The sequence below is a fragment of the Paralichthys olivaceus genome, chromosome 23 (genome assembly GCF_024713975.1).
Source record: "Paralichthys olivaceus isolate ysfri-2021 chromosome 23, ASM2471397v2, whole genome shotgun sequence".
NCBI lineage: Eukaryota > Metazoa > Chordata > Actinopteri > Pleuronectiformes > Paralichthyidae > Paralichthys > Paralichthys olivaceus.
The window spans coordinates 14,883,988-14,903,881 of NC_091115.1; the positions used below are offsets into that span (position 1 = coordinate 14,883,988).

At 36.4% G+C, this 19,894-nt stretch overlaps 3 protein-coding genes across 3 annotated transcripts in view; 1 reads left to right on the forward strand and 2 right to left on the reverse strand.

Moving 5' to 3' along the window:
• Nucleotides 1–291: 291 nt before the first annotated feature.
• On the reverse strand, nt 292–2,288 carry phax (phosphorylated adaptor for RNA export). The gene has a single exon (XM_020100001.2). The coding sequence runs from the start codon at nt 1,938–1,940 to the stop codon at nt 711–713; it is 1,230 nt and encodes a 409-aa protein (XP_019955560.2). The 5' UTR covers nt 1,941–2,288; the 3' UTR covers nt 292–710.
• A 484-nt stretch (nt 2,289–2,772) lies between these two features.
• On the forward strand, nt 2,773–10,832 carry pmpcb (peptidase, mitochondrial processing subunit beta). Its single transcript, XM_020099872.2, has 13 exons — nt 2,773–2,919; nt 3,242–3,379; nt 5,390–5,476; nt 6,039–6,168; nt 6,722–6,920; nt 7,037–7,116; nt 7,241–7,353; nt 7,533–7,676; nt 8,654–8,814; nt 8,904–8,989; nt 9,076–9,164; nt 9,999–10,074; nt 10,641–10,832. The coding sequence occupies exons 1-13, from the start codon at nt 2,842–2,844 to the stop codon at nt 10,703–10,705; spliced, it is 1,446 nt and encodes a 481-aa protein (XP_019955431.1). The 5' UTR covers nt 2,773–2,841; the 3' UTR covers nt 10,706–10,832.
• dnajc2 (DnaJ (Hsp40) homolog, subfamily C, member 2) overlaps nt 10,760–19,894 on the reverse strand; it is a 40,372-nt gene continuing 31,237 nt past the window's right edge. The window contains exons 14-16 of the mRNA XM_020099871.2: nt 11,914–12,024; nt 11,085–11,245; nt 10,760–10,931 (exon numbers count right to left, since the gene is read on the reverse strand). Coding sequence (XP_019955430.1) covers nt 10,863–10,931; nt 11,085–11,245; nt 11,914–12,024 — 341 coding nt within the window. The 3' untranslated portion in view covers nt 10,760–10,862. The remainder of the gene's footprint in view (nt 10,932–11,084; nt 11,246–11,913; nt 12,025–19,894) is intronic.

The window sequence follows — 19,894 nt, forward strand, 5'->3', positions numbered from 1 at the left end:
CATGTATTATTCATCTACTTGTGGTTCTTGCTTTTATTTCCTGTGTGTAATCAATACTTTTATCTTGTCCTAGACCTTGTGGGAAGAGTTAGCCTGCCATCTAGTGGACAAACCTCTACACTACTATAGCAGTTCAAGTTCTCTCACTACAGTATTCAGATACTTTATTGATCAATTTATTGAGCCCCAAAAAAAAAAAAAAAATCTTGTGCACATCCCAGAATATGATGGACTAAATGTGAATTTCTTTAAATGATGATCATAAAAAAGAAAAACTGTACAGACAAACTATTTTTTTATAATATACCCAGTCAACTTTATTTATAATCCAGACAGTTAACCAAACAAACAAATCAACTCAAGACCTCATTATCTCATATTGAATATTAGAGTAAAGAGGTTATATTAAGAAATCAACAACATAAACAGTATCCTGCAACAACTCCGTTCAGTTTGATGATCCAGAATCTGATTTAAAGGCAGACAACATGTGTAACACAAATCAAAGGTTTTACTCTGTTTACATGTGCATAAATCTAGTAATCCATGCTGCACCGAACAAAACTTTAACTCTCCTTTCATTGCTAAGGTAAGAAAAAGGACACGTGTGATTCTGTTATCATCACTCAGTGCTTTCAGTGTTTGATTTCAATTTGAAATACAAGTCATCCTTTTTCAGACCTCTTTAGAGTTCAAACAGCAGGAGGGCTTCAGAAGACCTCCAGGTCTGCAGAGTTGTACACCACCGCCGTCTCCTCGGTCCCCACAGCAGCTTCTTCCTCACCCTCCTCCTCTGCAGCCTCCTCCAGTGACTCCAAGGCCTCGTTGGTGTCACTGGCGAAGGTCTCCCTGGACACGTCGTCATGCTCCTGCAGGTTCAGTGTCCCAATGGCCTGCTTCATCTCCTTGGCCACCATGTGCCGCCTCCTCTTCTGAGCAGCTTTCTTGCTCTTGATGTCCTTCTGGTTCTCATCGAGGAATATCTTCCGGACCTGGGCCTTGGTGATGCTGGGCGTGTTCTTCAGCAGGTTGAGATACACCCCACCGGGTGTCCGTCGCCTGCTGCCGTCCATGGTGTACACCCCTCCACTCTCCTCCAGTGTGGCAGTCTCTCCGAGCAGCTCTACGGCTTTTTTCACCCCCACAACTTTAACAATACGCTCTATCAGGTCCTTTTTGGGCTCTTGCAGCCTGTGTGCTATCTCATCTGCCACTTTGTCCTCAGGGTCGTCCTCTGTGATCTCATACCTGCCCTTGATGTCCATCTCAGCCTTGGGGCCCAGTCTCTCTTTAGCTGACCTCTTCCTCTTGGCAGCAGCTCCTGGCTCGTCCTCTGACCCCCGGCCCTTCATGTACTCCTCCAGCTGGGCGTCCAGCATGCTCACCTCTCCATCATCCCGTGACTGCATCTCCTGCTCCCTCTCCTTCTCCATCAGCTTACGAGCGAGGACAAAGTTGTAAGTCTCCACATTCCTGCTGGACATGCTGAAATCACCCTCCATGCCGAATATACCCAGCTCTGCAGTGATGGCGTCCTGGCACTGCTCCTGGACCACTGAGCCCCAGATGTTGTTCACCTTGCGGCCTCCCGGCGCGCTGGGGGCGGGCAGGCGTGTCGGCACAGCCCGGCCGGTGGTGCAGGCAGGAAGCTGCGGAGCGTTGGACACTTTCTGACGCTTCTTGCGCCAAACAGAGGCCTCCTCATCCGACGAGTCCTGCTCATCGTCGCTGGACTCCGCCGTCTTCCCGGCGCTGCGGTAGGCGGCTGCAGGGGGCTGGGCAGCGGCTCTGTTCTGGAAGGACTGGCCGCTGAAAGCTGGAGGAACCCGGGGTCGACTCTCTGCTCCTGCTGCCGTGGTCCCCATCTCTGTGTCCGAGCCGGACCCGGAGATCTCTCCATCTTCCAGATCACCGGCCATTACATCCCCACCATCCGCCATTTCTTGTCAGGGAGTCACAGCAAAGACCACGAGCTGTTGTTGTTGTAATGCAACAGCTTAAGGCCCCCAATTAGCAACAGCAGCTAACTGCACTGTCCAGTAGCAGCTAACGTCAGAAGTTAACACTAAACCTGGTGAAGACTCACACGAGACTGTGTCCAGACAGAATCCCCTTCAGAGGAGCGCAGCAGCTGGGTCTCTGTCCGCTTGTCCTCTAGTCTCGTCCCCTCAGTGAACTTCAGAGATCAGGTGCACGATCTTCATGCAAACTTGAGAGACTCACTGAAGAAAATTCGCGCTAAGCTAAAGCCCCGCTTCCACTTTACAAGCGTCAGACCCTTTCAAAATAAACGTGACCCAGGAAGCAGACCACTGATTAAAAAAAATTGTAAATGCAAACTTAAACATCAACGAAGAATGCAAGTATTAAATGTGTTTAAAAAAGTTGTAAATACACGATTTAGACCACTAATTTTATACTAATGTTTTATCATAATATCGTAGAAACATATAACATTTAATTCAAAATGTGTTTTTTATTTTTAAATTGAACAAAACGTATGTACATATGTATTTTCACTGTGATGCACTTTGTAGGACAATTTGATATTTGTCACTATCACAATATCAGTTGAAAATAAACTCTTATTTACATTTCATTGCCTCGTCTTTTAAGTTACCACTAATATATTGTATTTTTGTAACGTATATCTGTGCAAGGTATATACGTGATAAACGTGATGTTTAAACATCAAGTTGTGTTAACGAAACGATTTCATTGTGACTTTTATTTATTTTGTTGATTTTCGAACATTTTATTGTTGTAATGAAAACATTCGTCACTTCCGGCGGATAATACGTCACCGGAACTCGCGCATGCGCAGTTTGACAAACAAACAACATGGCGGCGTCCGTGCAGCGTCTCGCGTCTTCTGGGAGAATTCTCCTCCAAAGACTGAAAATAAACTCTCTAAACCGGGTAAGAGGAGCGTGTCACCGGCTATGTGTGTGATATTTACCCCCTGGGCGGTTTATTGACGGGTGTCGTTGTACGGTCTCACGGAGAAGACGCACTCGGCGTGGGTCGCTCGGTCGAATGTTTGCTAACGTGTTTGCTAACGCTAGCTAACAGCTGGAACGTGCCCGGCTTTCCCAAGATGGACTCTTATTAAAGATAGAAGAGTTTAAGTTTGGCTTGTGTGCTTCTGTGAAACTCATCGATGACATAGTTACATCAGCTGTCGCGTCAGTGTGCACAAAGGGGGGCGTCATCCTGACTCTTGTTGGATTTGCGCTTGCAGCTTCCAGCCGGATCACACAGACTGTTGGCTACCCAGGCTGCTCAGCAGGTGGCGCTAAATGTCCCCGAGACTAAGGTCAGCACGCTGGAGAACGGGCTCCGGGTCGCCTCTGAGGACGCTGGACTCACCACATGTACAGTAAGTTCGATGTTTCCTCTCACACGAGCGATCACAGAGAATTCACCTCATGTTTATCAGCTGGAAAAAAAGAAGCAGGGAGGGTTTTGTTTTGGTGTCTGTGAGAAAATTCACATAATGACATATTGTGATCATGTCTGCTTTTCTTTGTTATTAAACCACATATTTAATTCACTTACATTTTGCGATGTCATATTTTGATCATTTCCACAACAACTGTATTTCCATCATGAAATTCACAATATAGTGTTTGAAACCTCACTGTGGTAAATAGCCTGTGTGAAACTACTCTAGTATTCACATAGATAGATAGATAGAGTACTTTATTCATCCCCGGAGGGAAATTAAGGTGTCATATCAGCTTGTGTATCGGAACACAACAAAACACAATGCAATAGAACAAAACAAAACAAAACATTTAGGTAAAAAGAACAAAAACAGAAACACAAGATGAATAGGCAGACAAGTAGTGCAGTGGCAATATGATGATAATAGTAATAATGATATGATGGTAATGTTATTGTTAGACAGTATATAAGAATATTAGTACAGTATATATTTATATATATATATATATAGTATACAATATAACATAATATATATTTATATAGACAGTAATTATACCAATATAATAGCAGTATATAGTAATAATGGCAGCAATAGTATATATAATAATAATAATAGTAGTAGTAGTAGTGATAATAATAATATAATAATAGCATGTACACATGTATAAATATGTGTATATAGACTTGTAAATCCGAAGAATATACAGAGAATATGCAGAGTATGATATAATATGATATGATATATAATATATAGTAGGGTATAAATATAAGTACTTGACTATACAATATACTGGCAGTGTAAGAATACGTGGACTGGATGTGCAAAAGACAATATTATTCTATAAAATGGTCTGTAATATTAAAGTGGTTTAAATTAACACACGTAGTGTAGTGCAGGGTACATGGTGCAAAGGTGACAGGTATGTTAGTGCAGTTCTGTGATGGTGGCTCTGACAGAGGTAGATGAGTTGTAGAGTCTTATTGCGGTTGGGAGGAACGATTTCCTGTATCGCTCCTTAGAGCAGCGGGGTTGGATGAGCCTGTGGCTGAAGCTGCTCTTACAGTACTATGCAAACGTTTGGGGCACTAAAAGCAAAGAGAGGATGTTTTATTTATAATAATACCACAAACAGCTTTTATTTGTTGAATCAGAAATATAATCAATATCACCTCTGCATTTAAAAACAGCACCATTTCTTCTTGTTAAACTTGTGCACAGTTTTTCAGAATGCTTGACAGCAGATAGATTCAGGTTGTTTCAAGTATCTTGTTGAGTTTGCTACTGATTAAATGATCATGAGTCATTGCTCTGTTGAGGCCAGACTATCTTCTACAGGTCAAGCATTTATGATGTAGCTGTGTGTTTCATGTTGTAGAATGAGTTTTGGGACACCTCGTAAAATTAAAATAAATAATCCAAATATGTAAAGTGCATGAAACTAATGAAATAGATGACAATATTCTCAAGATTGATTAATGTATAACTAATGTATTATTAGAAGATTTTAACATTTGGTTCTCCTCCTACTTGTAAATTTGAGGTAGTGTGTGCAATACAAAACTATTCAACAACCCATTTATAGAAGACGTTTCTGCTGTGTGTTGTTTTATATCACTATGTTAATGTATTTAACTAAGAGAAGAGAGAACAGCAGACACTGGTCAAGATTAAGAAAGCAACAGTTTTAGATGATATACACAGTGGATGTGTCACCTATAGTGTGTCCCTTAACACAGTGGGTGCATGTTAAAGGACCCCTCCTCCATAATATACTCTACACATTAAGAGATTGTAAAAGTTCCTATAACATTTGCTTCCAAAGTTTAGCTCCGTCACAACAGCAGTTGAGCTCACTTGATGTCTATGGCTGAAGTTGTGGTACAGTAGCAGTCGACAGTGTGTTTAAATAATATATAAATGTTATTCATTGACTTCTTCCAGGTGGGCCTCTGGATAGACGCCGGCAGTCGCTATGAGAACCAGAGGAATAATGGCACAGCACATTTCCTGGAACATATGGCGTTTAAGGTGAGATGAGAGCAGTGCAGAAATATTCTTACTACTATTAACTAGACTCAGTGGTTTGTATTTAATTGGTTTTTATTTACTTTAATATTTACTATATGCCACAATTATAAAGAAAACAGTTCTATTGAGTACATGTTTGTAGATACTAGGACTCAGCTCTCAGGGAAAGGTTCCAGTTATACAAACAAAACAGGGACAATCTCACTGCCGTCAGCATTACAGGGCATACTGACATCTTGTAATGATGTTGTCCGCTCCATGTCCCACCTTTAGCTCATGTCTCCCTATGCACACTGGGTAAAGACCCAATGCTGTTGATACAGTGCTCTCAATGAGTCTTGGGTGTGTTCACACCTTAACTACTTGTTATCAGATCACCCAAGACACATGTTACTGCTAGATCTGAACAGGGAATTTGGTACAGTGACATTGTTTTGGTTGTCAAAATCCAAAAAATGTTTACTTAAATTTAATATTAATGACTCAAAAAATAAATATTTTGCCTTGTCTTTAATGTTGCTCATTGTGTGTCTGTTGTTCATTGTGTGTCTGTGTATGTCAGGGCACAAGGAAAAGGTCTCAGCTGGATCTAGAGCTGGAGATCGAGAACATGGGGGCTCACCTGAACGCCTACACGTCCCGGGAGCAGACTGTGTATTACGCCAAAGCTTTCTCCAAGGATCTTCCACGAGGTACAATACAGCAGGGCAGAGCACCTCTGTGTCAGAGTGACACTAAGGCCTAAGATCGTTGATAATCAAAGACTGGGGGATGTTCAACAATCATGTAGCCATATTTGCCTCATCAATTATATAGAATAGTTGTTACTAGTGTGTTTCATCTAAGTTGTACTAAGTGTTGTTTTCCTATCCCTAGAATGAGCCCTTTATACTAAATACTTTATATTTATATGAAGCGCTGGTCTTCTCTACAGAGGCCACCATGTTTTTTAAAGTAGTCCAGACTGGACAAACTAAACTCCTTTTGAGTTTTTATGACACCACGTGTTCTCGTTCATGTTTGTCAGGGGTATTCAGCTGCAACTTCACCACTAGATGTCAGCAAATCCTGGAGAAATCATAAAAACTTTAAAAAACCCTGTAAATTCGAGTAGTCACAGGCTGAAGTTGATGAATGTTAAAGTAAATTACATTACCTTTTTACAGCAAAGTAAAACAACACCCTGAACATCCCAAACAGAAATGTTTGAAAAATGACATTGTTTCATTGTTTCTGTCTCTCAAGCTGTGGAGATTCTGGCTGACATCATCCAGAACAGTACGCTGGGCGAGGCGGAGATTGAGAGGGAGCGAGGGGTCATCCTCAGAGAGATGCAGGAAGTGGAGACCAACCTGCAGGAAGTGGTCTTTGATTACCTGCACGCCACAGCCTATCAGACCACAGCTCTGGGCAGGACCATCCTGGGCCCCTCTGAGAACATCAAGTGAGTCTGACCATTCATTGTTAATGCACCGCTGCATTAGTGTGAGGTGATGTTGTGTACACACTTCAAAGTTGCTTCCTGCTTTGACTCAGTTGTATATTTTGTCTGTGATGCAGGACCATCAACAGAGGAGACCTGGTGGAGTACATCACCACTCACTACAAAGGCCCCAGAATAGTGCTGGCTGCTGCTGGAGGTCAGAGCTCTTTATCTCGTTTTACGTTATTAATATTTCTTCATGAATTCTCAGTAAACCAGTCATGATGTCATACCACAGTGAAATGTAACCCCAGGGTTGTTCTGTCTGTGTATTTGTTCAGGTGTTTCACACGATGAGCTCATTGATTTGGCCAAATATCATTTTGGAAAACTTCCCGGTCGATTTCAAGCTGATGCTCCGGCAGTTCCTCCCTGCCTCTTCACAGGAAGTGAGGTAAAGGCTTCATGTTAATACCACTCATTGTTAATGTGTTCCAGGCTGCTGGATTCTTTTGTAATGTATTATTTAGTATGATTGTTGCACATTCAAAGAAAATCATTAATAGATAACTTGAGGCACAGTATTCTTTATTCATGTTGGTGAAGAATCCGTTTGTTCTGCTGTTGCTGCAGATCCGTGTGCGTGATGACAAGATGCCCCTGGCTCATATTGCCATCGCTGTGGAGGCCGTGGGCTGGTCTCACCCCGACACTATCCCCCTCATGGTGGCAAACACACTCATCGGAAACTGGGATCGCTCGTTCGGGGGAGGAGTGGTGAGTACTGGTGAAACTCCAGAGTCAGGTTATCTGGCACAAAGTGACGCCACTCTAGTTTAATTTCAAGTTTAGATTTAATCTTTAAAAAGCACTTTGGCTCTTTTTCCAGCATTTTGCTGGTTGATTTGGCTGATTAGCTTGTCCTTCATATGTGACCCAGGACAGATTTGCGTTCACACTCATGGATCGTTAAAAAAGGGACGTTAATACCAGATCTCATTGGGGTCACTGATTTGATTGGTTGTGAGTTCAAGGTCCAGTGTGTAAGATTTAGGTGAGAGTGATCTATTGGCAGAAATTTAATGTAGATTAATCCTCATGATGTTTTCACTAATTCATTTCATCTAAATTGTATGAATTGTATTTTTCTTTAGCCCAGAAAAGGCCCTTTATATTTAAATACTTTATTTTAACATTGAGGGGGTCATCTCTACAGAGGCCGCCATGTTTTTTACATTAGTCCAGACTGGACAAACTAAACTACTTTGAGTTTTTATTACAACTGAAGCTACCACAGGTACTTTTTTAATGCTTAGAGGGGGAGGTGAGGGGTGTACAGCTGCAACATGCAATTTCAACACTAGATATCACTCAATTCTACACACTGTACCTTTAAATTGACTCTTCTACTGTATAGTAAGGGTCACACAGGACACGAATTTCTAGGATTTTAATTTAAATAGTTTGTGATCATTTTATTGAGTTGACAAAGTAATTACTCAGATTGTGAGGACAGGTCACTTAATAATCAAAGTATTTTTTTTTTTAGATTCAAAATAATCTTTTCATAATTCTGATTAATCTTATTTGTGTCTAATTGTCCCAGGGTGGAACATGAGCTTTTTTACAGTCCTGCTGAATTAGTTTATTTTATACTTTATAGTAAACTCTGCCACATACACTAATTATATGCACAGATCCTGCTTCAGTGTTCTCACACGACCCTGTTTGGTTTGTGTCCCGTGTGAATCCAGAATCTGTCCAGTAAACTGGCTCAGATGGCCTGTCAGGGAAACCTGTGCCACAGTTTCCAGTCGTTCAACACTTGCTACACCGACACAGGCCTGTGGGGGCTCTACATGGTGTGTGAGCCCGGCACCATCAAAGACATGATGCACTTCACTCAGATGGAATGGTAAGAACACTCTCACACACAGGAAGGACTTTCAGATACACTGAACCATACATGCTAATGATAAGAATTGTCGGTCCTCTTCCTGTTAGGATGTCTCTTTGTACGAGCATGACAGAGAGTGACGTGGTTCGGGCAAAGAATCTGCTCAAGACCAACATGCTGCTGCATCTCGATGGTAAGACAAGGTCCCAGAGTCAGTGTTGACAAGAGAACTGTCCATCGCATCGGTTTTAATATCAAACTGTTGTCTGCCCTCTCCAGGATCCACCCCCATCTGTGAGGACATTGGCAGACAGATGTTGTGCTACAGCCGCAGGATCCCTCTGCATGAGCTGGAGGCCAGAATTGATGTGAGTGGAAACTCTTTCATATATTCTAAGGTTAAAGATCATATCAGACACTAGGAGACAACACGTTTCTCCTAATCGATACAGATTTCAATTACTTTATTAATTAATTAATAAAATAAATGAAAACATTTAAGACACCAGTCAATTTTACTCACCATGAATTTATGTTGAGGGGAATCATTTTGCCAAAATAGTTTAACTTTTACTGCACTTGACCCTTGAACATTAAGTCCAACAAATAAAGGTAACTTAGAACAGCAGCTTCAAAATTATATATATTGAAATAGGGAAAACTGTTGCAGGTAAATTCCACTAATCACTCTGAACCTCTCCTTGCTCAATGTAAGCTTAGTGAGAGTATGATCCCCTGTGAGAATTAATGCCATGTAATAAGTAAAATTGACATTATCAGGCTCAGCAAGCTAAACCGTACATCAGTTAAAGACTTAGAAGTCATTAGAACCCAGCATTTATCTCTAACATTCACAATGCAAACCTTTGAATTTGGCAGCTCCTCTTGCTCAGGGAGCCAGGGATCATGGGTAATAAATGCAGTTCAGTTGTTTGTCAGTTCAGTGAGTGGGGCTGCACATTTACAAACACAATTACAAAGTGTTGCTTTAAATTCAACAGCCGTTCTTTTTTGTATCTCACTGGTATAGAATAACTTGTACAGTTTTATGTCACATATCCAAATATCTTGTTTCAGTGGTAAACACTTCATGTGATAACATGAGGTCTTTAATGTTTTACTCCTCTTTGTGGCCTTTTTAAAAGAAAGTTGTGGGAAATGGCTGCAGCGTCTTACTTAATTTGTTTGTCTCTTCTCTATAGGGCATCGATGCTAACACCATAAAGGAGGTGTGCACCAAATACATCTACAACAAGGCTCCAGCCATCGCAGCAGTTGGTAAGTTTTTTTTTTAACATGTGTTAGTATAAATTGACACTTAGTCTGTCCCTGAAGTCATGAAAGTTCAAGTAGCTTTGTATAACAGCTTAAATTGAACTGTTTAAAGTTTCCTGTCCTGGAAATGTCATGCCTATGATCATACTTGTTTCTTTAAATAACATTAGACAACAGATAATCTGGTCATTTCATGTCTGAGGGACAAGATGCTGAGCTTCAGGTGCTGTCAACTGTCTCCAACAGTTACAATTGTAATTTTGAGATTTCTTCTGCTACACAACAAGCAGAGATAAATACACTGGACATAAATCATTGCCTGGAGCTCAGCATCACTTTAAGCCATTCATTTCTGAAAGGTGAACCTTGATTAGACTTAAGTGAATAAGTACAGTATGAGCTTCATTATTTTAGTCTTTTCTATCAGTTACTCAGGTAAAATAAAGTTACAAACTTAAGGCTGCTCAGTAGGTTCAAAATCTGATTGTCTGACTGTTTGTGCTCATTACCTGTAACTTCATGTGTACAGTGTTGCTAGTGGTAGATCTGTCTGTTTGTTTCTGTCTCAGGTCCAATTGAACAGCTGCCAGACTACAACCAGATCCGCAGTGGAATGTACTGGATGAGAGCCTGAGGACGGATCACCTTTTAACAGTACAGCATAATACATATAAAGAGAAACACAGTATTTAAGTTTTTGCCTTTTTCGTCCTTTAATTTTTTATTATAAAATAAAGACCAACACAATAATGTTAAAATAACACAGATACTATTGTCTTTTGTGGTTCTTGTCATTTTTTACTCTTGCCTGCCACTTGTTCCTGAGCAGCCTTCTTGGCTTTAACCATCTCCACAAGTTCCTGTGAGGGGAAACAGGGGAAATAGAAAAGCACTAATAACTGCATTGTTCTAATGAATTTGAATTGCTATAATAAGTGTGGCCAAATATTAACCTCAGTATAAACACTACACAGTTGCTTCTACACATGATAGAGACCAGCACACCATCTTACCTTGTACCTCTTCATACAGTCTTTCTTGTTTCGTCCTGGGACAGCAGCAGCAATTTTCTCCCATCTCTCAGGTGTGTTGACTGGGTATGTCTTCAGGGCCTGTTCCAGAAGCTTCTGCTCCTCTGTGGTCCAGGATGCAGCGTTACCATCAGTACCAGAAGCTGAGAAGAAGAAACGGCACACTGTGACACTGCTCTCTGAAAACTGTTGATTTGTCTGGTAGAAATGATCAGAGTCTACAGCATCGCGTCAACAAAAACAACTTGATGCTACAAACGTCTTCATGAGGACACCGGTCTCACAGTAAAGGTGATATAACTATTTGTTCATGCTGTAATTTTTATAATGTTACTTAAAGGCCCAGTGTGTAAGATGAGAGTGAACTATTGGCAGATATTTAATGTAGAATAATCCTCATGATGTTTTCACTAGTTCATTTCATCTAAATTGTATGATTTATAGTTTTCTTTACCCTAGAAAAGGCCCTTTATATTTAAATACTTTATATTTACATTGAGGGGACCCTCTCTACAGAGGCCACCATGTTTTTTTTACATTAGTCCAGACTGGACAAACTAAACACCTTTTGAGTTTTAATGAAAACTGAAGCTACCACAGGTTCTTTTTCATGTCTGAAAGGGGAGAGTGAGGTGAAGGGTGTTCAGCTGCAACATGCAACTTCAACACTAGATATCACTAAATTCTACACACTGTACTTTTAATGTACAGTGATTTGTTGTGACTTACTTACTCCCCTGGTGTGGCTGCAGTCTGTTTATCACATGCTCGCAGTTACACAGACACTTAGAAGCTGTATAGATGTACTTACCTTCAAATCTCTCTGAGGGCACAGCATTGTCTATCGAGGGCGCCACAAAAGTGTGTTCCTTCTTGAACTTCTCAAAGGCTTTTTTGTTGATCTCATCTTTCTGTAGCGGATCTGAAGGGATGACATTCACAGGACCCATGAACATTTTAAACTCACTGGATTTTAAAAGCCATACTATACTATGTCTTTTTTTGACATTTAGAAAGCCATACTATACTATGTCGTTTCTTTCAGATTTAGAAAGCCATACTATACTATGTCGTTTGTTTCAGATTGAGAAAGCCATGCTATACTATGTCGTATTTTCGAGATTTTAAAAGCCATACTATACTATGTCGTTTTTTCATGATTTAGAAAGCCATACTATACTATGTCGTTTTTTCATGATTTAGAAAGCCATACTATAATGTCGTTTTTTTCAGATTTAGAAAGCCATACTATACTATGTCTTTTTTTGACATTTAGAAAGCCATACTATACTATGTCGTTTTTTCATGATTTAGAAAGCCATACTATACTATGTCGTTTTTTTCAGATTTAGAAAGCCATGCTATACTATGTCGTTTTTTGACATTTAGAAAGCCATACTATACTATGTCGTTTTTTTCATGATTTAGAAAGCCATACTATACTATGTCGTTTTTTTCAGATTTAGAAAGCCATGCTATACTATGTCGTTTTTTGACATTTAGAAAGCCATACTATACTATGTCTTTTTTTGACATTTAGAAAGCCATACTATACTATGTCGTTTTTTCATGATTTAGAAAGCCATACTATACTATGTCGTTTTTTTCAGATTTAGAAAGCCATGCTATACTATGTCTTTTTTTGTCATTTAGAAAGCCATACTATACTATGTCTTTTTTTGACATTTAGAAAGCCATACTATACTATGTCGTTTTTTTCAGATTTAGAAAGCCATGCTATACTATGTAGTTTTTTTCATGATTAAGAAAGCCATACTATACTATGTCTTTTTTTGACATTTAGAAAGCCATACTATACTATGTCGTTTTTTTCAGATTTAGAAAGCCATACTATACTATGTCATTTAGAAAGCCATACTATACTATGTCGTTTTTTTCAGATTTAGAAAGCCATACTATACTGTGTCGTTTTTTCAGATTTAGAAAGCCATACTATACTATGTCGTTTTTTTCATGATTTAGAAAGCCATACTATACTATGTTGTTTTTTTCAGATTTAGAAAGCCATACTATACTATGTCGTTTTTTCATGATTGAGAAAGCCATACTATACTATGTCGATTTTTTCAGATTTAGAAAGCCATACTATACTATGTCATTTAGAAAGCCATACTATACTATGTCTTTTTTTGACATTTAGAAAGCCATACTATACTATGTCGTTTTTTTTTAGATTTAGAAAGCCATGCTATACTATGTCGTTTTTTTCAGATTTAGAAAGCCATACTATACTATGTCATTTAGAAAGCCATACTATACTATGTCTTTTTTTGACATTTAGAAAGCCATACTATACTATGTCGTTTTTTCATGATTTAGAAAGCCATACTATACTATGTCGTTTTTTTCAGATTTAGAAAGCCATGCTATACTATGTCTTTTTTTGACATTTAGAAAGCCATGCTATACTATGTCGTTTTTTTTCAGATTTAGAAAGCCATACTATACTATGTCGTTTTTTTTCAGATTTAGAAAGCCATACTATACTATGTCGTTTTTTCATGATTTAGAAAGCCATACTATACTATGTCGTTTTTTTCAGATTTAGAAAGCCATGCTATACTATGTCGTTTTTTTCAGATTTAGAAAGCCATACTATACTATGTCGTTTTTTTCAGATTTAGAAAGCCATGCTATACTATGTCGTTTTTTTCAGATTTAGAAAGCCATGCTATACTATGTCGTTTTTTTCAGATTTAGAAAGCCATGCTATACTGTCTTTTTTTGACATTTAGAAAGCCATACTATACTATGTCGTTTTTTTCAGATTTAGAAAGCCATGCTATACTATGTCGTTTTTTCATAATTTAGAAAGCCATGCTATACTATGTCGTTTTTTTGACATTTAGAAAGCCATGCTATACTATGTCGTTTTTTTTCAGATTTAGAAAGCCATACTATACTATGTCGTTTAGAAAGCCATACTATACTATGTCATTTAGAAAGCCATACTATACTATGTCGTTTTTTCATGATTTAGAAAGCCATGCTATGCTATGTCGTTTTTTTCAGATTTAGAAAGCCATGCTATACTATGTCGTTTTTTTCAGATTTAGAAAGCCATGCTATACTATGTCGTTTTTTTCAGATTTAGAAAGCCATACTATACTATGTCGTTTTTTCGAGATTTTAAAAGCCATGCTATACTATGTCGTTTTTTTCAGATTTAGAAAGCCATACTATACTATGTCGTTTTTTCGAGATTTTAAAAGCCATGCTATACTATGTCGTTTTTTTCAGATTTAGAAAGCCATACTATACTATGTCTTTTTTTGACATTTAGAAAGCCATACTATACTATGTCGTTTTTTGACATTTAGAAAGCCATACTATACTATGTCGTTTTTTGACATTTAGAAAGCCATACTATACTATGTCGTTTTTTTCAGATTTAGAAAGCCATACTATACTATGTCTTTTTTTGACATTTAGAAAGCCATACTATACTATGTCGTTTTTTCGAGATTTTAAAAGCCATACTATACTATGTCGTTTTTTTCAGATTTAGAAAGCCATACTATACTATGTCATTTAGAAAGCCATACTATACTATGTCGTTTTTTCATGATTTAGAAAGCCATACTATACTATGTCTTTTTTTGACATTTAGAAAGCCATGCTATACTATGTCGTATTTTTCAGATTTAGAAAGCCATACTATACTATGTCGTTTTTTTCAGATTAAGAAAGCCATACTATACTATGTCGTTTTTTCGAGATTTTAAAAGCCATGCTATACTATGTCGTTTTTTTCAGATTTAGAAAGCCATACTATACTATGTCGTTTTTTCGAGATTTTAAAAGCCATGCTATACTATGTCGTTTTTTTCAGATTTAGAAAGCCATACTATACTATGTCTTTTTTTGACATTTAGAAAGCCATACTATACTATGTCTTTTTTTGACATTTAGAAAGCCATACTATACTATGTCTTTTTTTGACATTTAGAAAGCCATACTATACTATGTCGTTTTTTTGACATTTAGAAAGCCATACTATACTATGTCGTTTTTTTCAGATTTAGAAAGCCATACTATACTATGTCTTTTTTTGACATTTAGAAAGCCATACTATACTATGTCGTTTTTTTGACATTTAGAAAGCCATACTATACTATGTCGTTTTTTTCAGATTTAGAAAGCCATACTATACTATGTCGTTTTTTCATGATTTAGAAAGCCATGCTATACTATGTCTTTTTTTGACATTTAGAAAGCCATACTATACTATGTCGTTTTTTTCAGATTTAGAAAGCCATGCTATACTATGTCGTTTTTTGACATTTAGAAAGCCATACTATACTATGTCGTTTTTTGACATTTAGAAAGCCATACTATACTATGTCGTTTTTTTCAGATTTAGAAAGCCATACTATACTGTGTCGTTTTTTCAGATTTAGAAAGCCATGCTATACTATGTCGTTTTTTTCAGATTTAGAAAGCCATACTATACTATGTCGTTTTTTTCAGATTTAGAAAGCCATACTATACTATGTCGTTTTTTCGAGATTTTAAAAGCCATGCTATACTATGTCGTTTTTTTTCAGATTTAGAAAGCCATACTATACTATGTCTTTTTTTGACATTTAGAAAGCCATACTATACTATGTCGTTTTTTTCAGATTTAGAAAGCCATACTATACTATGTCATTTAGAAAGCCATACTATACTATGTCGTTTTTTTCAGATTTAGAAAGCCATGCTATACTATGTCGTTTTTTGACATTTAGAAAGCCATACTATACTATGTCGTTTTTTCATGATTTAGAAAGCCATACTATACTATGTCTTTTTTTGACATTTAGAAAGCCATACTATACTATGTCGTTTTTTTGACATTTAGAAAGCCATACTATACTATGTCGTTTTTTTCAGATTTAGAAAGCCATACTATACTATGTCGTTTTTTCATGATTTAGAAAGCCATGCTATACTATGTCTTTTTTTGACATTTAGAAAGCCATACTATACTATGTCGTTTTTTTCAGATTTAGAAAGCCATGCTATACTATGTCGTTTTTTGACATTTAGAAAGCCATACTATACTATGTCGTTTTTTGACATTTAGAAAGCCATACTATACTATGTCGTTTTTTTCAGATTTAGAAAGCCATACTATACTGTGTCGTTTTTTCAGATTTAGAAAGCCATACTATACTATGTCGTCTTTTTCAGATTTAGAAAGCCATACTATACTATGTCGTTTTTTCGAGATTTTAAAAGCCATGCTATACTATGTCGTTTTTTTTCAGATTTAGAAAGCCATACTATACTATGTCTTTTTTTGACATTTAGAAAGCCATACTATACTATGTCGTTTTTTTCAGATTTAGAAAGCCATACTATACTATGTCATTTAGAAAGCCATACTATACTATGTCGTTTTTTCATGATTTAGAAAGCCATACTATACTATGTCGTTTTTTTCAGATTTAGAAAGCCATGCTATACTATGTCGTTTTTTGACATTTAGAAAGCCATACTATACTATGTCGTTTTTTCATGATTTAGAAAGCCATACTATACTATGTCTTTTTTTGACATTTAGAAAGCCATACTATACTATGTCGTTTTTTTCAGATTTAGAAAGCCATACTATACTATGTCGTTTTTTTGACATTTAGAAAGCCATACTATACTATGTCGTTTTTTTCAGATTTAGAAAGCCATACTATACTATGTCGTTTTTTCATGATTTAGAAAGCCATGCTATACTATGTCTTTTTTTGACATTTAGAAAGCCATACTATACTATGTCGTTTTTTTCAGATTTAGAAAGCCATGCTATACTATGTCGTTTTTTGACATTTAGAAAGCCATACTATACTATGTCGTTTTTTGACATTTAGAAAGCCATGCTATACTATGTCGTTTTTTTCAGATTTAGAAAGCCATACTATACTGTGTCGTTTTTTCAGATTTAGAAAGCCATACTATACTATGTCGTTTTTTTCAGATTTAGAAAGCCATACTATACTATGTCGTTTTTTCGAGATTTTAAAAGCCATGCTATACTATGTCGTTTTTTTTCAGATTTAGAAAGCCATACTATACTATGTCTTTTTTTGACATTTAGAAAGCCATACTATACTATGTCGTTTTTTTCAGATTTAGAAAGCCATACTATACTATGTCATTTAGAAAGCCATACTATACTATGTCGTTTTTTCATGATTTAGAAAGCCATACTATACTATGTCTTTTTTTGACATTTAGAAAGCCATGCTATACTATGTCGTTTTTTTCAGATTTAGAAAGCCATGCTATACTATGTCGTTTTTTTCAGATTTAGAAAGCCATACTATACTATGTCTTTTTTTGACATTTAGAAAGCCATACTATACTATGTCGTTTTTTTCAGATTTAGAAAGCCATGCTATACTATGTCGTTTTTTGACATTTAGAAAGCCATACTATACTATGTCGTTTTTTGACATTTAGAAAGCCATACTATACTATGTCGTTTTTTTCAGATTTAGAAAGCCATACTATACTGTGTCGTTTTTTCAGATTTAGAAAGCCATACTATACTATGTCGTTTTTTTCAGATTTAGAAAGCCATACTATACTATGTCGTTTTTTCGAGATTTTAAAAGCCATGCTATACTATGTCGTTTTTTTTCAGATTTAGAAAGCCATACTATACTATGTCTTTTTTTGACATTTAGAAAGCCATACTATACTATGTCGTTTTTTTCAGATTTAGAAAGCCATACTATACTATGTCATTTAGAAAGCCATACTATACTATGTCGTTTTTTCATGATTTAGAAAGCCATACTATACTATGTCTTTTTTTGACATTTAGAAAGCCATACTATACTATGTCGTTTTTTTCAGATTTAGAAAGCCATACTATACTATGTCTTTTTTTGACATTTAGAAAGCCATACTATACTATGTCGTTTTTTTCAGATTTAGAAAGCCATGCTATACTATGTCGTTTTTTTCAGATTTAGAAAGCCATACTATACTATGTCGTTTTTTTCAGATTTAGAAAGCCATACTATACTATGTCTTTTTTTGACATTTAGAAAGCCATGCTATACTATGTCGTTTTTTTCAGATTTAGAAAGCCATGCTATACTATGTCGTTTTTTGACATTTAGAAAGCCATACTATACTATGTCTTTTTTTGACATTTAGAAAGCCATGCTATACTATGTCGTTTTTTCGAGATTTTAAAAGCCATACTATACTATGTCGTTTTTTTCAGATTTAGAAAGCCATACTATACTATGTCATTTAGAAAGCCATACTATACTATGTCGTTTTTTCATGATTTAGAAAGCCATACTATACTATGTCTTTTTTTGACATTTAGAAAGCCATACTATACTATGTCGTTTTTTTCAGATTTAGAAAGCCATACTATACTATGTCTTTTTTTGACATTTAGAAAGCCATACTATACTATGTCGTTTTTTTCAGATTTAGAAAGCCATGCTATACTATGTCGTTTTTTTCAGATTTAGAAAGCCATACTATACTATGTCGTTTTTTTCAGATTTAGAAAGCCATACTATACTATGTCTTTTTTTGACATTTAGAAAGCCATGCTATACTATGTCGTTTTTTTCAGATTTAGAAAGCCATGCTATACTATGTCGTTTTTTGACATTTAGAAAGCCATACTATACTATGTCTTTTTTTGACATTTAGAAAGCCATACTATACTATGTTGTTTTTTCATGATTTAGAAAGCCATACTATACTATGTCGTTTTTTTCAGATTTAGAAAGCCATACTATACTATGTCTTTTTATGACATTTAGAAAGCCATACTATACTATGTCGTTTTTTTCAGATTTAGAAAGCCATACTATACTATGTCGTTTTTTTTTAGATTTAGAAAGCCATACTATACTATGTCATTTAGAAAGCCATACTATACTATGTCTTTTTTTGACATTTAGAAAGCCATACTATACTATGTCGTTTTTTTCAGATTTAGAAAGCCATACTATACTATGTCGTTTTTTTTTAGATTTAGAAAGCCATACTATACTATGTCGTTTTTTCATGATTTAGAAAGCCATACTATACTATGTCTTTTTTTGACATTTAGAAAGCCATACTATACTATGTCGTTTTTTTCAGATTTAGAAAGCCATACTATACTATGTCGTTTTTTGACATTTAGAAAGCCATACTATACTATGTCTTTTTTTGACATTTAGAAAGCCATACTATACTATGTCGTTTTTTTCAGATTTAGAAAGCCATACTATACTATGTCGTTTTTTGACATTTAGAAAGCCATACTATACTATGTCGTTTTTTCATGATTTAGAAAGCCATACTATACTATGTCGTTTTTTTCAGATTTAGAAAGCCATGCTATACTATGTCGTTTTTTTCAGATTTAGAAAGCCATACTATACTATGTCTTTTTTTGACATTTAGAAAGCCATACTATACTATGTCTTTTTTTGACATTTAGAAAGCCATACTATACTATGTCGTTTTTTGACATTTAGAAAGCCATACTATACTATGTCGTTTTTTTCAGATTTAGAAAGCCATACTATACTATGTCTTTTTTTGACATTTAGAAAGCCATACTATACTATGTCTTTTTTTGACATTTAGAAAGCCATACTATACTATGTCGTTTTTTTGACATTTAGAAAGCCATACTATACTATGTCGTTTTTTTCAGATTTAGAAAGCCATACTATACTATGTCGTTTTTTCATGATTTAGAAAGCCATACTATACTATGTCGTTTTTTCGAGATTTTAAAAGCCATGCTATACTATGTCGTTTTT

Excerpts from the sequence above, each read along its gene's own strand:
- phax (XM_020100001.2), bottom strand. The coding sequence starts at position 1,940 with ATGGCGGATGGTGGGGATGTAATGGCCGGTGATCTGGAAGATGGAGAG.
- pmpcb (XM_020099872.2), top strand. The coding sequence starts at position 2,842 with ATGGCGGCGTCCGTGCAGCGTCTCGCGTCTTCTGGGAGAATTCTCCTC. Across the intron at positions 7,677-8,653 it reads GCTCGTTCGGGGGAGGAGTG|AATCTGTCCAGTAAACTGGC; the intron begins GTGAGTACTGGT and ends GTGTGAATCCAG. Across the intron at positions 10,075-10,640 it reads TCCAGCCATCGCAGCAGTTG|GTCCAATTGAACAGCTGCCA; the intron begins GTAAGTTTTTTT and ends TTTCTGTCTCAG.